Source organism: Pogona vitticeps, chromosome 5 (genome assembly GCF_051106095.1).
Source record: "Pogona vitticeps strain Pit_001003342236 chromosome 5, PviZW2.1, whole genome shotgun sequence".
NCBI classification, from domain to species: Eukaryota; Metazoa; Chordata; class Lepidosauria; order Squamata; family Agamidae; genus Pogona; species Pogona vitticeps.
In genome coordinates, this window is record NC_135787.1 from 83,035,247 (window position 1) to 83,057,292 (window position 22,046).

General features: G+C 43.4%; 1 protein-coding gene across 5 annotated transcripts in view; it reads right to left on the minus strand.

The window, feature by feature from the left end:
- Window positions 1–14,951, minus strand: part of TBC1D19 (TBC1 domain family member 19) — a 122,531-nt gene extending 107,580 nt beyond the window's left edge. For 3 of the 5 annotated variants that reach the window (XR_012087589.2, XM_020780408.3, XM_078394039.1), the window contains exons 1-6: window positions 14,548–14,951; window positions 8,131–8,203; window positions 4,932–4,977; window positions 3,950–4,025; window positions 2,402–2,476; window positions 1,531–1,594 (exon numbers count right to left, since the gene is read on the minus strand). Coding sequence is in view for 4 of the 5 variants with exons in the window: in XM_020780408.3 (XP_020636067.3) it covers window positions 1,531–1,594; window positions 2,402–2,476; window positions 3,950–4,025; window positions 4,932–4,977; window positions 8,131–8,203; window positions 14,548–14,646 (433 nt within the window). In the remaining variant the exon portion in view is untranslated. Of the gene's footprint in view, window positions 1–1,530; window positions 1,595–2,401; window positions 2,477–3,902; window positions 4,026–4,931; window positions 4,978–8,130; window positions 8,204–14,547 lie in introns of those variants that run through there. The other 2 variants (XM_073001115.2, XM_078394040.1) reach the window with 2 other exon arrangements.
- Between the last annotated feature and the right edge of the window lie 7,095 nt (window positions 14,952–22,046).

Below are 22,046 nucleotides of genomic sequence, written 5' to 3' on the forward strand. Positions count from 1 at the left end.
TGCCGCTGAGAGCCTTCCGAGCTCTCAAAGGGCTTTCTCCAATGTGTGGTGGGGAAGCCCTTTGAGAGCTCGGAAGGCAAATGTCGGCGGTCGGCGGTGGCTTTGGGATCCATCCAAAGCCACCGCCGACTGCCGATATTTTCCCCCAGCTGAGCGGCGGGGCTTTGAAGCTCCCGCCACTCAGCTGGGGGAAAATGCCTGCGGTGGCCTCGGAAGGACCCTTCCAAAGGGTCCTTCCGAGGCCACCGCTGGGATTCCCCTTCCCCGCGGCCGGCTTCCCCCGGCCATGGTCGGACTCTCAGGAGTCCGACCATGCATGGGGTAGCCTGCCGCGGGTCGGATCCAAGCTGCGGGGAGAGGGTGGGGGGATCCGGATGGATCCCACCACCCTCCCCCCGCGGCCTGAGGAGGGTGGGAGGCATGGCCGGACTCCTCGCCAGGCACCGCGGCTCCGATCCGATCTGAGCCGCGGTGCCTGGCGAGGAGTCCGGCCATGCCTCCCACCCTTCTCAAGCCGAAGGAGGTGGGGGTGGGGGTGGGAGGCATAGCCGGACTCCTCGGCAGGCACCGCGGCTCAGATCGGATCGGAGCCGCGGTGCCTGGCGAGGAGTCCGGCCATGCCTCCCCCTTCTCAAGCCGCAGGAGGTGGGGGGGTGGGAGGCATGGCCGGACTCCTTGGCAGGCACCGCGGCTCAGATCGGATCGGAGCCGCGGTGCCTGGCGAGGAGTCCGGCCATGCCTCCCACCCTTCTCAAGCCGCAGGAGGTGGGGGTGGGGGTGGGAGGCATGGCCGGACTCCTTGGCAGGCACCGCGGCTCAGATCGGATTGGAGCTGCGGTGCCTGGCGAGGAGTCCGGCCATGCCTCCCACCCACCACCCACCTCCTGCGGCTTGAGAAGGGTGGGAGGCATGGCCGACTGTGCTTGCAGCACCGGGCACCTCTTCCGCTGCTGCAAGCACAGTCAGGGCAGCCCTTTGGGAGAAGCCAGGTGGTGGGGGAGAAGGCAGGAGCCGATGCCGTCTTCCCCCCCTCCCCCGAGGCTTCTCCCAAAGGGCTGCGCCCGATAGTGGGGGAGAAAACCGGATAATCCGTTCCTATTGGAACGGATTATCCGGTTTTCAATGCATCTCTATGGGAAAACACGTTTCACTTAACGATGTTTTCCCATAGCGATGTTTTTTTTGGAACCAATTAACCTCGCTATGCGAGGCACCACTGTACCGTGTTTCCCCGAAAATATGAAGGGTCTTGTATTAATTTTTGCTTCAAAAAACACATTAGGACTTATTTTCAGGGGATTTTTTTCCATGTATAACAATCTACATTTATTCAAAAAGTCATATCTTCTTCTGGTTGCTGCACAATGGTGGAGGGTGGAGTTTCACTTAACTGGGGCTTATTTTGGGGGTAGGTCTTATATTACAAGCATCATGAAAAATCATACTAGGGCTTATTTTCAGGTTAGATCTTATTTTCGGGGAAACAGGATATCTACAAGCATTTTAATTGAATAAAGCAGGACCACATACCTGGCTCATCTGTTCCCATTTCATTCCATTTATTTAGAAGCTCCTTTTGCTCATTCACTGGTCTCTGTTGATCAAAAATGCAGTGCATATTTTACAGTAAACCAAGCAATAAAAAAACTACAAGAACTCTGTGCCAGTTAGCACTTAATTACCCACTCTAGGTTTTTTTAAATTCTTTAACATAACATCCCATGAAAGCATGCAACTGAAGAAGAGAGACTTTTGTTCCTATGCAGGCTCTCCATATGAGCATGAACTTTGGAAAATCAGGGTTCTTGCTCACAAACAGAGCTTCCATGAACCTGGGAAGCCCTAATCTTTACATGTGTCACCTTCCATATAAGAAAAGCAATGATGAAGAGAGTCGGGAGAAGACATCCCACTCTCCTTGCTTGTGGAATTCACCTTGATAAGTAATGCCCAAACAGGGCTAAAAGGTAAAGGTAAAGGTTCCCCTTGACATTTTCAGTCTAGTCGTGTCCGACACGAGAGGGCGGTGCTCATCCCATTTTCAAGCTGCAGAGCCAGCGCTTGTCCGAAGACAGTTTCCGTTGTCACGTGGCCAGTGTGACTAGGGAACGCCGTTTTACCTTCCCACTGAGGTGGTACCTATTTATCTACTCACATTTGCATGCTTTCAAACTGCTAGGTTGGTGAGGAGCTGGGACAAAGTGACGGGAGCTCACTCCGTCATGTGGATTCGATCCTACGACTGCTGGTCTTCTGACCCTGCAGCACAGGCTTCTGCGGTTTAGCCCGCAGCACCACCATGTCCCTTTTTCCAAACAGGGCTACTGTACCTTAAATTTTATAAAATCCTCCCTTCCCCCATAAGATTACACACACAGGAAGTAGGAGTTATTAAAGCTACCTTCTGTGCTAATGGGATGCCAAGTTCTGTGCACATGCTATTTAGACTCTTCAAAATTCGTTTTTCCCAGTTTCCCTGCAACAAATAGCATGAATCAGTATAACAGTTCCCATTCCATTCTGTTTAAAACTTTCTCTGAAACGCATTAACTAGCTTATATTTTAAATCTGAGATATTTATTTCAGTTAAAATAGCATAAAATAGCTATCTTTTTTTCAAATAAGCATTGCACTTGTGGCAGTACTACACAGCACAAAGGATGGGAGGAGTTTGGTCGGGCCAAGTCACAGTTCCAATTTGCCACTGATTTTGGTTTACCATGCAGTTTTCAAAATTCTCTGTTATAAATTTGCAAAGGAAATCATTCTCTAGCTCAAAAACAGTGCTGCTGGACCAGCAAGCTTGCCTCTATTTTACAGGCCTGGTTCTGAGGCTTAAACCATATGACGCAGGCAGTTATGTGTATTCTGATATTTTTTTGGAAATCAAAACTAATTGCAGAAGCTTGAGAGTTGAACAGTCTTGCTCAACTTTTAACCTCTGGACATATTCCCACTTAAAATTCTTTGGCAACTGCTTCTCCTGTGGCAGTTTGGAGTGTATTCTGAGGGTGAAAGCCATTATGTATTCTTCTAGCTGCTAGGTCCTACTTGTCCTTCACTTAAGACCTGAGGCCCCACCAGTTTTACTTTTTCAAGTTAGAAATAGTGTGTGAACATCTTTGTGTAACATATTTGCAACCTCATGTTCACATCCAGTTCAGTAGTAAGAATGGAGGAGTGAAAGGGTACTGCTACATACTTGTTCACTTGGGAGTAATTTCTACTTACTCTCAGTATAACTGCACTTCCAGTTTTACAGACCAGTCATCTGTTTTTAAATGCAGCAGTTTACTAACTGAAAACTATTTTCTAATACGATTGTGGAACAGAATATTGACTCATATTTTGCATTCAATTGTAGCTAACATAAAAATTTCAATCATGTTTTTAAAGTATTAATAATTCAAAACTAAGGTTTCTGTGTTTTTAATTTATGTTCATGTTCTGAGAAAAATTATGTGAATATTTAAAATATGTTTAAATGTCATTGATAAGGAAGCATTAGAAATATTCCAAAACATTTGTTAGCAAACTTTGCTTGAAAGGACAGCACAGAGTGAAGCAAGAGCATCACAGAGCTTTAAGACCGATGATACAGCTAAATTGTCTTCACTCTACTATAATAATAATTCCAACCAACAATTTTTAAGATCCTATCTTCAATATCCTCCATATAATGAATTAAGAGGGTTTTTTTTTAAAAAAACTAATTCAATATTTTCAGGAGGGTTTAACCTAGCACAAAATGTTGAATGACTATTGCAGAAGGATGGAATGGAGTATCTTGAAAGAAGGCACAGATGACTAGCTGGAACTCTTAAGAGGAATTCTCAAATAATGCAGTCTTTTGCTGCAGAGCCCACATATTAAGAAAACACAGAGATATGCCCAGCAGATACACATTTCAGTGTTCCCATATGAAGAAGATGATTCAGTAACAGCAAACCTGGGCTTTCCTCATGTAAGCCAAAGATTCTTTCATGTGTTCAGGTGGTGCTGATGGATGGCATAGTAAAGGGAAGCTTGAGGAGTAAAAACAAGTTATTTTTAGTACAGGTATTATTTGGATCAACTCTTCTGGCTAAATCTTCGAAAATCAAATTCTCCCCCCAAAATTTTCCCTAACAGGAATTGTCAGAGACAAGAATTAGGTTAACTATTAATCAACATTAACACATGGCTGTCTGCCTTGTAGAATATCACAGGAGACAAGTCTTATCCCATTGTTTACTGTGTTAGAAACGTAAAGAATGGAAAACTTAATTTACTGGAAATAACAGGGACTGATATCACCTTAAATGTATATGCATTCATAACATCAGACAACTTCAGCCTTTTTTGATCCTGTCCACATTATTATGATTACCAATTTTAGTTAGAAACAATATATTGTATCTTCATAAAATGCAGCACCATTTGCTTTTGTAAAACAAACTATATTGGAACACAGATTTCTTCATACTATACATTTTAAGAAAATGGTGTAAAAACCATCTCCACCATTTGAAAACAAAAATAAGAGAACTTTTTCTCTGAAATTTCCATTTTCTGTTACTGGAAAAACAGAGTCCTTGGAAAATCAAGTGAGGGTGTTTTCCCCATCTTCTCAACTTTTTCTATGCCATTACACAACTAATCAAGGCATTAAGGACCAAACCTTTGTTCACAAAGAAAACTAGCTCCCCCTTTGTTAAGATAATTAAGAACAAGAAAGCTTTGCTTCTGTGTTGTGCTTCATCATTTATAATTTCACTTCTGTGCTATTCTCTACACAGAGAAAAAATTACAACCCATTATAGATTGAAAGAATATCTCACAGGACCTCTTTGATGTACACATTAAATGATATTACAAATAATGTATGTACTGTAGATATGAAGATAAGAAAGACTATGTCTAACCACAAATACAGACAAAAACAAACTCACACACTGAGTTCACTATAAACAGCATTTTGCAGCTTCTTTTCCCATCCTGATAAAATAAGAGGTTAGAAAGTGAAGATTAGCAAACCTTAAATTATAAAAAATGTCATCAAATCTTTAAAACAATTTAGGCTAGAAACCTTTGATGTATAGCTGACATTTATTTATTCAACATATGCCGCCCACTCTACCTAAAGGTCTCCGGGCGGCTTACAACAATTAAAACACAATTAAAAAGATAAAGCAATTAAAATACAATTAAAATATATACTCTAAAATGCAAAAATACTATTGCTAAATGCACTCTAAAGGTACAATATCAAATTAATTCCACAACTATGTAACGGTACCTCTCCATAGTACATGTTTTGTGGATTAAATATTTACATTCCAATCCTAAATATATTTACTCAGAAGATAAACCTCACTGTGCCCTACAGAACTTATGTTCAAGTCAGTATGCCTAGGACTGCAGCCTGATGTTGTGACCATCACTGCACATGCCCTCTTACTGTGCTATATCTGAAGTCTTTTGTCAATCCATATAACTTCCTGCACCATGTGAAGAAGCAACTGTGTGCCTCCTGAGCAACTGCGTAGCTGCAGAATTATATGATCTAAAGGAAAGCATGAATTCCAAACATGGGGAGAGCAGATACTTATTTCGAAGCCAGTCTCTATCAATGGAATGCACAGAACCTATGTTCAATGAAATAGTTGCAGAAGAATACAGTGGTGCCTCGACTTATGAAATTAATCTACTGTATATTGGACCGGTGGCCATAACTTGAAAATTTTGTAAGTCGAAGCACCATTTCCCATAAGAATACATTGAAAACCATTTAATCCATTTGGGCCAAAGGAAAAAAATCCTGGGCTTCCAAAGCTGCACCCGCTGCCCACTACCTCCAGTCCCCGCTGCCCTCTGCTTCCTGTCCCCGTGGGTGCAGCAGGTGCAGCTTTGGAAACCCAGGAAGCCGAAAGTTGCCTTGGCCTCTGCGCCTGCTGTCTCCCATCCCCATTGTCCTCTGTCTCCTGTCCCCACAGGAGACAAACCTCCTCCGCAGCCCTCTGTCTGCAGGGAAGGAGGCAGAGGGCAACAGGGATGGGACACAGAGAGCAGCAGAGGGGCTTTGGACACCTGGAAAGCCGGAAGTGGGCACAGAAGTTGGGGTGGCTTTCAGATTCCTGGGTTTCCAAAGCTGCACCCGCTGCCCGCTGCCTCCAGTCCCCGCTGCCCTCTGCCTCCTGTCCCCAGGGATGGGAGACAGAGGGCAGCGGAGGGGGTTTGGATGCCCGGGAAGCCGGCAGTGGGCATGGGGGTCAGGGTGGCTTTCAGCTCCCCGGGCTTCCAAAGCTGCACCCACTACCGTGTGCCTCCTGTCCCCGCGGGGACAGGAGGCAGAGGGCAGCAGGGGTGGCTTTGAATTTCCCACCCTTTCCCCCTGTCTTTCGTAAGCTGAAGCTCCAGCTGCAAGTCGAACCAAAATTTTGCGGCCGGAGCTTTTTGTACTGCGAAATTTTCATACGTAGGGACATTCGTAAGTCGAGGCCCCACTGTATAGAAAGACATAGCTCTCAATAAAAATAGATTTTAAGATACGGAAACATGTAGGCCATTGGTTGCCATATGAATTGGGGGCATGAAGAAACTGAGAGACTTTCCTATAAAAACATATTTTTATTGTCTTAAATATTTTTAATTTTTGATTTACAAACCATAAATTTAAATTTAAATAATCTTTACTGGGTTGTTCTGGGTTTTTCGGGCTCTTTGGCCGTGTTCTGAAGGTTGTTCTTCCTGACGTTTCGCCAGTCTCTGTGGCTGGCATCTTCAGAGGACAGCAACCTGTGCTCTTGCTGTCCTCTGAAGATGCCGGCTACAGAGACTGGCGAAACGTCAGGAAGAACAACCTTCAGAACACGGCCAGAGAGCCTGAAAAACCCAGAACAACCATTAGATCCTGGCCGTGAAAGCCTTCACAAATAAATCTTTACTGGGGTTTTACCTTATTTTTTACAGCCTGCCACGGAGAGCTCGCGCCCGTCTATCCGACCATATCTTGACGGTCTGTCACTCGTTCCCTCTCTCTCTCTTCCTTTCCTTTTTGTTTGTTCCTTGTTGGCCGTGGCTCAAGCAGCAGCAGGAAAGGGAAAAGGAAGGAAGAGAGAGGGAGGGAACGAGCGACAGACCGTCAAGACGGACAGATGGACGGGCGCAAGCTCTCCGTGGCAGGCTGCGAAAGGAGATGGGGAGGGGAGCATGCTTGAGAAGGCTGTTCTCTCAGCATCACCCCTCCCACGGCATCTCTGGGCAGGGAGCGTAGGAGCACCAGGCGGGAGGAAGAAGTGTGCGGCCAGGTTGCGAGCGGGGCCCCTCCTTCACCTCAGCCACAGAGAGGACGAGGCGACAGCAGCAGCAGCCTTGCCAGGTAACCCGCGAGGAGTGGGAGGAGGGAGGGGGAGAGAGAGAGAGAGAGAGAGAGAAGCAGAAGCCCGGTGGCGCCAAACCCTGAGGGAGAAGACTGCCGGCCAGGGAGAGGGCTCCCCTTCTGGACGCGTGGCCACTTGTGGGGGGGCAGGCGGGGCTGAGCCCCTACGAGGTGGGGAGAAAGCCCTGCGCTCACTCAGTAGGTGCCACCGCTGCTGCTCCCGCTCCCAGCTGGGCTGAAATTAGAAGCTGGGCAGATTTTTAGACTGGGTGGCTGTGTGGCGTTTGTGGGTGGTCGTGTTGTGCTCATGCGCATGCACACAAGCGCGACACGCACCTCCGCAAGCATGACACGCCCACCAGTGAGTGTGACATGCCCACCTGCAAGCTTGACATGCCCCTCCGTGAGCGTGACATGCCCACCCACAAGCACAGGGGTGCCCCACCCGCCAACCGGTCCATGCACGAAGCCCACACTCTTGAAATGGTCCACGGACTGAAAAAAGTTGGGGACTGCTGCTATAAATTATAACAGAGCTGTATGGCTGATTCCTCTTTGAGGTACTTTATGTGCCATACATAAGTAATCTAGCTAAAAGCAGCTAGCCCAAATCTGTGTCAACTAACCTACACAAATTGACAAATCTATCTACTCGGCTGATGAGAAATGAGCTCAGGTATGTGGATGATGCCGAAATGCCCATCTATCAAATATGTCCATCTATCAAATATTCTAAAAACTTTGAAAAATAATGAACAAAGTCAACAGACCTGATGTCTTCAGAAATTCCTTAATATCTTCTTTCAAAGATTCTAGTTTTATCTCTGGATTGTGTAGGCTGAGCTAAGGGAAAAGACCAACAACAAAGGGAAAAAAAGAGTCCAAAGTATAAACATTTTTTAAAAGTTACAAGATTCATACTGAAATGGAAAAGGTCTATAAGTATCTGCAGCAACAAAATTCTAAAAGTTCTTCGTTAAGATATATTAAACCCTTAAACTACAAAACATAATTTCCTGCATTACCAACACATTTTTTTAAAAAAAAGGACCTTGGTTTCATAATTTGCACACCAGATGCCTTTGGCAAACAAACTAAAAAACAGAACCAAAAGCCTCCTTTACATTTTCTTTTTTCACCAGGTTGAGCAGCTTGCTAAATTGATTCTGGTTACAAGACCACTACAGAACATCTTTGAAAGGATAACTCGTTGCTGTTAAAATTACAAGACTGTCCGAAGTATCTTGGTCCATTGTTTTTAAATATCTTTTTGGAAGGAAAAAGACAATGTGCACCATTCTGCTGCCTGATCACCCTTCCCGCAAGCAGCATCAACTAACCAATTATGATATTTCTGTCCATAATTAGTTTATTGTTAAAGGTAGTTATGCTGCCTAAGCAATTCTGGGAGGTACAAATCTCAGCCCAGAACAGTGTGGGACATAACCCTCTTCCTCATGACTCATACATGTCTCTGAACAGTCAAAACTCTCTTTCATAAACTTGCTCTTACTTTGATACAAGTTCCTTACACCTGGCAAGTTCCACTATGCATTAGTGCTCTCACTTCTTCACTTTTTTGGCAGTACAGGGTATCCACAAAACTTTCTTCCAAAAAATTAGGTTTTTCTTCTGCTAGCATTCTTCACAACCCAACTTTCATTTCCATACAAAGTAATCAGGAATACAATAGTATGGATGATATTGGTCTTGGTCTCCAGTGACATGTCTTTACACTTGATGATCTGCTCTAGTTCATTCATTGCTGCCCTTCCAAGTCCCAGTCTTTATCTGATTTCTTGATTGCAGTTTCCATCCAGACTAATGACTGAATGAAGCTGTATCTTCTGTAAGTTCCTCTGTAATCATGATTACATGCAGTCCTGCTTTTGCACTTCTTTTCATCTGAAGTCATTTCAATTCATTGCTCCTTTCTGCCAATGAGATGGTGTAATCTATATACAGTATCTTAAATTATTGATGTACCACCAATTTACATTCCTCCTTTATCTGAATCTAATCCACCTTTCTGTATAATTTGCTATCCATATATAGTAGGACCCCCTTATCCATGTGATCTGTATCTACTTATTCACTTATCCACAGTCTGAAAATATTTTTTTAAAAATCCATATTTTAACATGTATTACCAGAACCAGCCACTAGAGGATACTTATTAGTGAAGAATATATATCATGGTCTCATCTAGTGGCCAGTTCTGGTACTGCATACGGAAATATTTTTTCTGTGTTTTTTTCTTTTATGTACGTGTGTGTATGTGTGTGTGTGAGAGAGAGAGAGAGAGAGACAGACAGAGACAGAGACAGAGACAGAGACATGATGTATTCTGCATATAAGTTAAATAAGCAGGGAGACAATATATAGCCTTGTCATGTTCCTTGCCCAATTTTGAACCAATCAGTGGTTCCATATCCAGTTCTAACTATTGCTTCCTGTCCCACATATAGGTTTTTCAGGAGATGGATAAGGTGGTCAGGCACTCGTATTTCTTTAAGGACTTGCCATAGTTTGCTGTGGTCCACACAGTCAAAGGCTTTTGTGTAGTCAATGAAGCAGAAATAAATGTTTTTCTGGAACTCTCTGGCTTTCTCCATAATCCAGTGCATGTTAGCAATTTGGTCTCTAGTTCCTCTGCCCCTTCGACATCCAGCTTGTACTTCTGGGGGTTCTTGGTCCACATACTGCTGAAGCCTACCTTGTAGGATTTTGAGCATAACCTTGCTAGCGTGTGAAATGAGTGCAATTATACGGTAGTTGGAGCATTCTTTGGGATTGGAATGTAGACTGATCTTTTCCAATCCTCTGGCCACTGTTGAGTTTTCCAAATTTGCTGGCATATTGAGCATAGTTCATCTGGTATGCCATCACCTCCACTGGCTTCGTTGTTAGCCATTCTTTCTAAGGCCCACTTGATTTCACGCTCCAGGATGTCTGGCTCAAAGTCAGCAACCACACTATCTGGGTTGTCCGTGACATTCAGATCTTTCTGTTATAATCCTCTGTGTATTCTTGCCACCTCTTCTTGATGTCTTCTGCTTCTGTTAGATCCCTACCATTTTTGTCCTTTATCACAGTAGTCAGGGAACAGGGGTAAATTACCCCAAATGGGGTAAAAATGAAAATCCTGGGGGTAATGGGGATGGTCGCTGCAGGCATTTTACCCCCAGGCATTTTATTTCTGACGATGCTGTGTGTAGGTGGGCATTCCGTCGCGGGGAGAGCGAGCCCTGGCGAGGAACTGCACAGGGCACCTGCCTGTCCTCCTCACCTCCAAAGTGTGTGGGTGAGGAAGGCAGTGGACCAGGCCGGCTGGACTCTTTGCCTGGTGGAGCCCTGGCCGGGGCTCTCCTTCCTGCCTGCGCCCACCTGGCCGGTGCACTGGCAAGGAGGCCCGCTTCCCACCCCGCCTCCCCTGAGCTCATGGCCGGTGGACCTGCCAGCCCTGCGGCGCCCGCCTCCCCTCTCCAAGGGCGCTTTTTCCCAGCAGTGTGGCAGCTCCAGACTGGCTGCCTGGACGGTGGCCACAGGTCCTGGGTGAGCGCAGGAGGGGCAGGGGTCGGCCGTGGATGGCAAGAGCCAAGGGGGGGGGGGTAATGTCAACGTAAATAAATTTTTTGGGGGGGTAAGATGTAAATAAGTTCCCTGACCCCTGCTTTATCATGTCCATTTTTGCACAAAAAGTTCCTATAGTATCTCCAATTTTCTTGAACAGATCTCTCGTTTTTCCCTTTCTATTATTTTCCTCTGTTTCTTTGCACTGTTCATTTTAAAAGGCCCTTTTGTCTCTCCATGCTATTCTTTGGAAATCTGCATTCAATTTTCTCTAACTTTCCCTATCTCCCTTGCATTCTGTTTCCCTTCTCTTCTCCGCTATTTGTAAGGCCTTGTTGGATAGCCACTTTGCTTCTGGCATATACCACATAATACTTGTCAGCTAGTCACTATTACAGACAGCTATGACATCACCTGCCCGTCACTGCTGAAGCTGTGTGTCATCTACCAATGGCGTGACGGTGGGTGGGACATAAGGGGTGGAGCTGTGATATATAAGGGGAGTGAATGGTGTGAGAGATTCAGATAGGGCATAGAGATAGGGCCTGGAGATAGGGTTAAGATAGGGAGATAGGGATTGGAGATACTGTGAGATAAGAACTGTGTAATATAGTGTGGGTCTGTGAGAGTGTGTGTGTGATTGTTATATTATAGTAATTGCTTTATTACAGTGGGGTCTTGACTTGAGAACTTAATCCGTATTGGAAGGCGGTTCTCAAGTCAAAAAGTCTGTAAGTCAAGTCTCCATTGACCTACAGTGCATTGAAAACCGATTAATCCTGTAACAGGCCGTTTTTGTTCCATTTTGGTTTTTTTCTGGTCTGTAAGTCAAATCTCAGTCTGCAAGTCAAACCTAAATTTTGCGGCCAGAGAAGTCTAACTCAAAAAGTCTGTAAGTCAAGCCGTCTGTAAGTCAAGGGTCCACTGTATTTATATTCAAGTGATTTACCATTCCTTTTGTTTGTATACAATCAACCTAAGTTTTTATTTTGAAATCATACTTTGGCCTGACGCTTTATTTGAGGGAATGGTTGGTGGCAGTGGAAATGAAGAGTGATTGTGACGTAACGGCTCCTTTGTGAGGTATAAGGTGGCTGTTACAGTCACTTATGCAAACAATATAAACCAGTAAAACATATATACTGTGCAAAATCACCACATCTTTTAGATGAAACACACAACTGCCATGTTTACAAGAGCTCCATTTCTAGGAACAATACAAAGTCCTGATGAACTTAAAAATCCCGAACAGTTTGGGTCTGGACTGTCTGTAAGTCTGTATTCCACAACATGAAAGTGAATGGGCTCCGATATCTTCTCACCAGTCTTCTCTCAGTTCTGCCACTCTCACAGGCACATGTGGATCTCTCTCACATCCCTCACTCACAGAGATGTGTGAGAAGTCCTTCTCAGTGGCTGCTCCCAGATTCTAGAACTTCCTTCAAAGGGAATCTAGACTGTTCCCCTTCCTGTTGTTCTCTCATCAACTGAGAAAGGTTTTGTTTTATTTTTTTCATTTGGGCAGGCTTTTGGCAACTAATTGGTTGCTTTAAAAAAGGACATTTAACAGACTTTCAATATGTTGCTCATCTTTCTTTTTTTAATGAATCTGTTTCAACTGACTTCTAATTCATTTGTGATTTTATATTCCAAGTAGTTTAATCACATATTAACAATGATCATCTTGTGCAATTACAGACTTTTTTCTATACTGTCCTCTGTAGCCTTTCAACAACTCTAACAAAACAGAAATCTGTCTGGGGTTTTTATCTTTTAAAAAAATCTGTTATCCCAGAATTTTATTCCAAAATTGTTTTGTTAATAGACAGTCAAGTAATATATTTTGTACCCTGGAAAATTGTGCAAACCTTTTTGCAAAGTTCCATCAGAAGTCATAAGTCCTTTAATGACATCAACATTGATATATTTGGCTTATGTTTGACCAACAAAATATGCATCCTTGCACTGGGAACATTACTGTGATAGAACAAAGTAGTCTTCACCTTTAAGAAGAGCAAGTTCATTCAAGAACTTTATGTTGATTATTTCAATTATTGCATAAAATATGTGGAACCCCTCACAAGACAGAAACCATGTATTAATATAGAAGCAATTATTGTGGCTGCAATGCACGTAAAGGAAAAAATATTAACCCCCTCCAAAAAAAGAAGAGAGTTTACTGGGTTACATAGAATCTGCATAGGTTAATTTAAACATTTATGTGCAAATTTAGAAAACATTACTATGATTCAAATAGAGAAACACTGTAATATGCAAGTGAGAACACTGCACTGGTAAATCACTCTTTTAACGTCTCGCACACCTTGAAAACCCTATTAGAGTCAGAAGCAACTAGATGTTAAAATAAGAACACTGCTATTGCTTGTAAAAGAATTTGAGGAATCTCATGCACTGCTCTACCCAAAGTAATACTAAATGAATATAATTGTCCAGTGTTTCCTGAAAAATGCCAGTGCTTCATCTTTTGTTTGGCCTCATCACCTGTACCCAATATCTGCTGATAGGAAATACAAAAGATTAAGGATGTACACTCTGGTATAGTAATACAGGTTTGGACCAGGAAGGAAAATTCAAGCCTGAACACAAACAAGTGCAAATAGAAGGAACTTGATGATAGGTTGTACTCATATTCTACCAGCTCTTGCACAGCTCCTGAAACTCTCTCTGCTACTGATCTGCATAACCATTTCAAATAAACAGTGATGGAGCAGCCATCTCTTGTTACCTATCTCCTCTGTAAACAGCAGGAATCTGTCCAATACCCACCACTGCTCGGAAAACATAGAGATAATTTAACAGGGGAATTTTTGTAGAAGCAAGATAAAGCAGTAAAAACACTTTCCATACAGAAACTGCATTAGTTCTCTGAATGACCTGCTTGAGCTTTTATGTGAGCAGACTGGCAAGGAGCAATCAAGTGCCAGAACTAGAGTCTAGTAAACAAACTACCCAGGGTGGATAAAAAATAAATGATTAAAAAATATTTTTAAATAATGATTTAAATTTCAAAAATCACATTTTTGTTTAAATTACTGTAACCAGGAAACACAGAAAGTGTTGCTGTAAAGAATCTAGGAAGCTCATGATCAGACCAAGCAGACCCAAACACACAATTTTGGGATAATAAACTGCCACTTGTCACCCTCTTAAAGAGAATCTAGTGCCCACCAATATGTCTCCGTGCATCTTTTTTGAGGCATGCCACCAGGGATTACGGTGTAGAGTGGTCTGACCACCCTTTGGTATGTCGTTCTGTCTTCACCCATACAGGAATTACACGAAGCACTGTGAAACTGCAGCTTTGTATATGGAGCTGATGTCGCTCATGACAGTGACGGTTAGGAAAGAAAGAAGTACGAAGCTGATCAAAGGCATAACAGAGAAAACAAAAACGGAAGGGGAAATAAAGGGGAGACTGGAAAAGCAACATAATGAGAAAAGCTTTTGTACGGGAACGGAAGCAGCAAGGAAAAAGCATTGGGAAGAAGAGGCGAGGCAAAGAATGGGAAAGGGAGGGGAAGCGAATGATGCCCGGAGATTGAGATAGATGGGGGGGGGGCAGGTGGTACCGAAATGCTGTTAAGAATCCTCACCCGGGCCTGCCTTTCCAATTGGGAGTGAAGTCCAGAGCCCTTCAATCTTTGCACGATCTGAGCAATAGTCAGGGAGAGGCCGCCATCCTGGCCTAGCATGATTCCCTCAATGTTTTCTCAGCTGCAGCAGGTGAGTTTGCGTAGCAGACGGACAGATTTCACCGACGTTCACGTCTAGCCTGGGCTCAAGCTTACAGTCACAAAGGGGTTGCTAGGCAACGGCAAGGAGCAGGTGCAGTTGTTCGAGATTCCGGAGAAAACGCCTCCTTCGAAAGGAAAGTTCCTCATTCGATCCCTCTTGGGGGTTGCATGACGTAGAAACTCTGCTGTGCACTTATTGAATTAAGCGCGATAGAATTCAGGAACTGCTTTTTAATACACGTACTCTTTCCTTCTTAGTACCAAAAAAATGTTCATATAGGGATACAGTACAAAGTCCTTCATGCAGCTTGGACCAGAGTTGATAGAAATCAATGCTTTTTCCCTTTTAAAAGATTTATTAATTTAAATCAGATACTGTATTTCTATTTAAACCAAGTTTTTAAATGTTAAATAATCCTTTCATTTAAATATGTTTTTAACTGTTATGTTTTTTTAAAAAAAACCTTACCTAATGCTTTTAATGTAAAATGTGTTATAGCTCAAATATCTCAATATGGAATAGAGACTGCTGACATATCATGCCAAGGCACAAAGCTCCCCACCTGCCATGGGAATAAAGCATATCGGAAAACCATTTAATGAGTTTGTTAGTGGAGAATAAAAGGGCCACAGCTTTATTGGTCACAACAGAATGGCACCGATGCAGCATAAGGAATGGATCCAGTGTCCAGTGACCCACCTGTTAGCCAATTATCCCTTTCCAAGCCAACTTGCTAGAAAGCTATGGAATGGCAGCTGAAGTTGGGTACAACGCCAGATGCAAGAGCACTAGGGGGACCCACTGCCACCTGATGCGAAGAACTGAGAGGGCTCTCCTGAGCTGGGTTAATTACTGTACTACCAGTCCCCTGGACTGCAAGGAGAACAAACCTATCAATTCTAAAGGAAATCAAGCCTGAGTGCTCACTGGAAGGACAGATCCTGAAGCTGAGGCTCCAATACTTTGGCCATCTCATGAGAAGAGAAGACTCCTTGGAAAAGACCTTGATGTTAGGAAAGTGTGAAGGCAAGAGGAGAAGGGGACAACAGAGGATAAGATGGCTGGACAGTATCATCGAAGCTACCAGAATGAATTTGACACAACTCCGGGAGGCGGTAGAAGATAGGAGGTCCTGGCATGCCCTGGTCCATGGGGCCATGAAGAGTCGGAAACGAGTAAACGACGACCAGTCTACACTCCCAGGTCCCCAAAGGGATCACTCATCAGGGATCCAAATGCCCCTCTTCCCCCACCATGAGTCTGCTCCTATGCAAAAAAATCTGCCCCAAACCACTAGCCAACAGAGGTTGTGACAGTACTGGCTTTGAACCCTAGACAGAAAAAGTAACTTAGCATATCTTGTCCCTGTCCCTCCCTATATCTATTTGTAACTAAAAACACTTCCCACTGACTACTCTCATAGAAGAGTGGGTGGGTAAAGTCACAGTGAGGACTGCCAGAGAACAGACTGGGCAATCTTTCAGTCCTTCCAGGTGTGAGTCAGAGTGACAACTGCCACTCTCAGGTCCACCAGATGTGGCTCCATTCCCAGCCAGCCAGGCAACTCCTGATTGGCTGGCTGGGATAGGAAGCTATGATTGCATGTAGGTGATAATCACTTGCAGTGACCCATGGAAGGGTAACTGCCATGGGAAGAAGATGGTGGCCTGCAAATACTGTACTCTCTTGGTTGTTGGGTCACCAACAGCACTCCTGGTTGGTCATGTTAGGGGAACTTTGCTTATAAATTATAATTCTACATTATACAATAAAGTTGCATTTATATCAGTTTCATAATGTTTTGAAACTAGGATCTATCAGTTCTTTGATAACAGCCTCAATTTTGTGAGGGTCCACAAGCAGTACACTATATAGTTTATTTAGATTCATCCTGTTGTCTCCCTTAGTACTCATTACTCAGTCTAATAGATAACTGAAAAATGTGCAGTTCTCAAACTGAATTTGTGTCTCCAAAAATACATACTTGTTAACAGGAATATGTGGAAATGAGAAATACCAGACCAACCTTATTTTCCATCTCTGACTGAGTCTATTCATTTACTTTTATTTTAAAAAATTCTCAACATACAATAATGTAGGAAATGCCTGGAAGCCCTGTTAAAAACTCCTGAATCTCTTTTAATCATTTCCTTGAGTAAAACTAATTTCTTTAGAGTGGCAGTCTTAGCTATTGTCCCTCTGCAACTTTATGTAGACAAAACAAAGCCCTTTCCTATCTCTCTGAAAGTAGACATTTTGGCAGGAAACAGAGTAGATTAGGATTAAATCACGTGATTCTCCGAAAAATATGCATCCCTGTTTGCTATACCTTTAATATATATTCTGTACAATATGTTTTTCACAGGCTTCCTCCTCATAGCACACTTTCATTGGAGGTGTCAATGAAGAGAGAGTAGAAGATCCATGAGAGAGGGTGTGCCCCCCCTGCCTTCTCAAGAAGCACGCCAATTTAATTTTAAAACTTTATTGAACATTTACTGAACAAGGCTTCAATTGGCTGCAGCAGAATTGTCTTGATGCAGCACAAAGGAGTGGATATCTGCATTAGGTGATGTGCCTGCCATCTAATGCACACTTCACTACCTTTGTGGAAAAACCAAAAACTGCCAAACTGTTGGCTGTGGCTAATAGCATGACACCACTAGGGAAACCCATCAGGATTCCTGAGATGGGAGCTGTGGCATCTCTTCTTAGTAGGGCATGCCCCTTTCAGATCTTTCCATCCCATTCAGGAATCTCCAACCTGGGATAAAGCCACTGCCTGTCTCCATCAACTGGTATCCACTTCTATGCACAACAAACTACCACAAAAGGCAGGCAAGGCTACCCAGTCCCACCTGTCTTCTGCCAAACTATGACTGTTGAAACCACTCCAAAAGGCCTTCCTTGATATTTGACCATCAGTTGTTCTGTCCTAGCTCTGAAAAGTGAACTCCATCCACCTAGTAATGCTCAGAATTAAGCACACAAATGTCCCAATTAGGTGTCAAGATCTCTCTACCTTCAGTAACAACACAGCCTGCTGCCCTTGTCATCTTCCCTTAGGCCACGGGTCTCAAACTCAGTTTACCTGGGGGCCACTGGAGGCAGAGTCTGGGTGAGGCTGAGCCACATCAGATTTTCCACCAAGCAGAGCAAGAGCCTGAAGAAGCTGCCCAGGAGTTTCCTTAGCCCGGCTAGGGCTTCGAGGAGGAGGCGGAGGGGCGTGCGAGCACTCGTCGCCGGCCATGACCCCCTCGTTCTTCACTACCACCACTAGCAGCAGGAGGTGGACGAAGAAGCAGAGAAGGGAGGGAGCACCGACAGCCTCCTAGCAGGGGGGAGGGCACAGCTTAAATTTTTTTTAAACCCTCAAAGAATCGCCTTGCCGAAGGAGAAAAGCCCCCATTGGTACCCACGAAATTAAACAGAATGGGGCATTCAGCAACCTTCCTCTGAGGGCCCCCCTCAAAAAAAGGCGCACTCAGGAGCAGCAGCAGCTACCCCCCACCACGACAGAGGAGCAAACTTTGCGAGGCAAGTCCAGGCAGCCTCCAGAGCCGAGGTGGCTGAAGCAAGACAAGGAGGAGGAGAAGGAGGAGGAAGCACCGCTGGGTGCTGAGGCGGCCGGTGGCCGGGCTGATGTTGGGGATGCTGAGAAAGAGATCCAAAGAGCTGCTTCCCTGGAAGAGGTGGTGGTGCAGCTGCTGTTGGAGGCGCTCTTCAAGGACGGGCCGGGAGCAAGCTCCATTGTGGTCATTGGCAAACCCATGGAAGAAGTGGCTGTAGCTGCTCCTATTCTGAATGAATGCATCCTGAACTTGGTTGCCGAAAGCCCCATGAAAATTAAACCTACCTGTCTTACTGCCATAAGCTGAAACTATATAAAAAGGTACAATCAGTGTGAATAAACAAGGAGATATGGACATCAAGACACCCCTGCAGGAAGGTCCTCATTGCCCTTACTGGACAGCTAATCCTCCCTATTGCCCGTCTTAACAAAATATTCCTCTCCCCTTTGATCGGCCTTGGATCTCCATATAATCACCTTCAGGCCTTCCTTCCTAATGGTGACATCCACAGGTCTTAACACATTCCCTGATTTATCCGCTTGTGAACCAACTACCACTTCACTCACTCACACACAGTGTCCCAAAACAGGCTAACATGATTGCAGCTTTAAACATCACCCCCTCATAGGAAGACCAGCAGATCCACGGAAGGGCCATAAGTAAGAGAATCAGAAGGCCATGTGTGATGAACCGTTATCTATCTCCCCAGGGTGGGGCCATTTTATGCCAACCCTCAAAGGCCTGCCTTGTAATTGTGTTGCTAGATCAGACCAAGGTATCTCTGTTTCAGCATTCTTCTTCAACAAAGGCCAGTCAAAAGCCTCTGAAGAGATATTTTCTGTTAAATTAATAATATTCCACTCAGTTAAATGCAGTGGGAACACAAAAATCTGTATTGATTATTTTCTAACTTTCACTTATAATACACTTTAAAATTGAGTTGTTCACCTCTAACTGTTAATGGTGCACAACTCTTGTAATTTTTTTCCATAAGCTCATGCTAGTCTATGGATTCTAATATAAAATGGATGTTTAAAACTTGGCAACTTACTCTTTCCACAGGAATGTATTTGTAAGGGCTATTTAAATACAATATCTCCTGAGAAATGTTGTACATGTGTAAGAACAAAAACAATGGCAAAGAACATCTAGGGAGCAATTCTAAAGAGTCTAATTTGGAATCCCTCTTCAGGCTTCAAAACTTATTTATTTCTTAATTATCACGAACTTCTCACTTTTGCAACCTGACTCTATGTGAATAAGATGATTTTTCCCTTCACTGTTTACCATGCAATATACTAGGTATTTCATGAGCATTGGCATCCTTGAAGAAATGTTTGATATCAAGTTCTGAAGCCTTCTGAATTCAAAGGGGACGTGTGCAGCCTCTTCCCACTCCTGCCCTAGATTGGACCCATTTTGTGGTACAGCCATCTTGGACCTCAAAGGTAACATATTAAAAGAGAATTGTTATCATTACTCGTTACTTGTTCAGGTAACATTGAACAACAATGTTACTTTTAAAAAGTAATGTTACAAGTTCCCAAACCTTCTATTCTAGAAGCAACAGATGAAAGTTCCTGATGCCATTTCTTTCAATTATGGGAGGTGGCTCAGAGGGATTTCTATTATATTTTAAACTGAAAAGCGAAAAGCAAGAGCTAGAAAAAAAAATACTGACTGTATCACAAGTGCACATCCTATTAACAGAGCAAGGGAACACTTCAGCTGCTCCAGGGATTGCAAGAGGTCACACTTGTGAAATTACAAAATTAATGGAACATCTAGACATTCCAGGAAGTGTGATCAGCTACCTCTCACACATCCTGGTTTTTGTTAAAGAAGTCATTGTGAAAACAACATACACACAGTCTTCCCCTGATTAGAGCAGCACAGGATCCTCACAATCAAAGAAAGCAGTAATGTCTAACACTGGATGAAACCCTGTTGCTTAGCAAAATAAGGATTCTGTTACACTGTTGAATTAAATCAAGAGCTGGTTGGGTTTTTTTTTAGAATCAGTGTAATGTTACATGGTTTTTGTGTTGGTGTGACCATCCTAATTCCCAGTGTGGTGTAGCAGATAGAGTGACGGACTAGGACTCTCAAGAACATAGTCTGAATCTCCACCGGCCATGGAAACTCACAGGGGGAGTGGAACTGGTTAAAACACTCAAATATCTCACTTACCTTGAAAGCCTTATTAGTGTCACTATGAGTTGGCTCCAACAGCACAGAACACACACACGTCCTAATGGAAACAGCACCCCATGTGTTGCCTCTATGTTGTAAGTAAGCAGGGAGAGAGAGTGTCTCCCAACCTTCCACTTGGTGAAGACTTTTCTCACACTGGGGGGAGGATAGGTAGGCAATGGCAGCCCCTCCTCACACTTAAGACCAGCAATCCCACTTTCTCCAACCACCTGGGAGCTCTGCACTGCCATAAGGGAGGGTGCAGTCACCATTCTGGCCAGGGGAAGTTTCCAGGAAGTGGTTGGGGGATCAAGAATAATGAGTTTTAGTTCAACTGCAGGGATGACAGTGTCAGCAGCAGCCTGTCCCTAGTCTTTCTGTGTTTTTAACTTTTTAAAAAAAAAATACAAGTTTTGATCTGGCATAGTGCTAACTGAAAGCAGCAATAAACAGGATTGGATTTTTTTAAAGAAAGCATTTGGATTTCAGGGGGTCCAAAACTCCTTGTACTTGGTACCCATTTTGGCAAACTCCACAGACCTCTTTTACTCTGACACAGGCATTTACACATGTCAAAATGAATCAAAATAAACTGCATTCATACGGTATGTGATGTGAAATAAACAAGCCCCTTGCAGGTTTTTAAAGTAACTTGACCAAAAAAAAGTGTGTGCTTAGCTGTACATCAGGTAGGCAGATATTTTTAAATCAGTTTCATTAAATCTGATGCAAAATCAGGAGTATTATCACATATAACAAGCCCTCTGTAGAACCACAGAGTCAGTGAGGATTTGGTAAGTCAGGTCCTTCATAGGTTTCATTCAGTGGACTCACTTGAGTTGCAACTTACTGTGCTAAACACCAGGATTTCAGCCATTCCAATTAGCTAAAGAATAATCTAAAAAGTTATTTTCCCAGGGATGGGGGTAGTTAATAATGGTAACAAATATAATTCTATTGTTCCTGAAGAAGAACAGAATGAGTTACTTTTGAAAAGTAGTATTCCATGCTGTGAACTTTTTTCATCCTTACATCTACACAGCAACTTAACAAAAAAGTGTATAGCGAGAGTCCCATTTTACATGACTGTAGCCTCAACCTTTGTATCAGGCAGCTAACTGCAACTGTAATCTTGTCTGCCACTGCAAAGCGTTATTGATGCGCCTGTAAACAACTCTTGACTGAAATAGTTACAGTCAATATCGCTGCAAAAATATGGCACCATGCTTTGCTAAATGTCATTACCTTCTTTAGAACAACCAGAACATAGGATTAATGTCATGTGATTTTTTAAATCCTATTTGTATAAACGTAATCTTGTATAGTATAGGGGAGAACTGACAATACATTTTTGACATGTCACAACAGAAAATGTTTCTTATTACCAGTTATACTTTGTGAAGAGCAATATATTTTACTGAGGATTGAATCTGAAATCTAAACTGCATTATCCAAGAGTTCAAACCATGGTGCTTGTATTTAGGGAATTAAATAGCTTTAATTTTAGATTTAAGATACAGTATTATTTCTTATAGGGATGTGGTGGTACTGCGGGTTAAAACCATGAAGCCTCTGTGCTGTAAGGCCAGAAG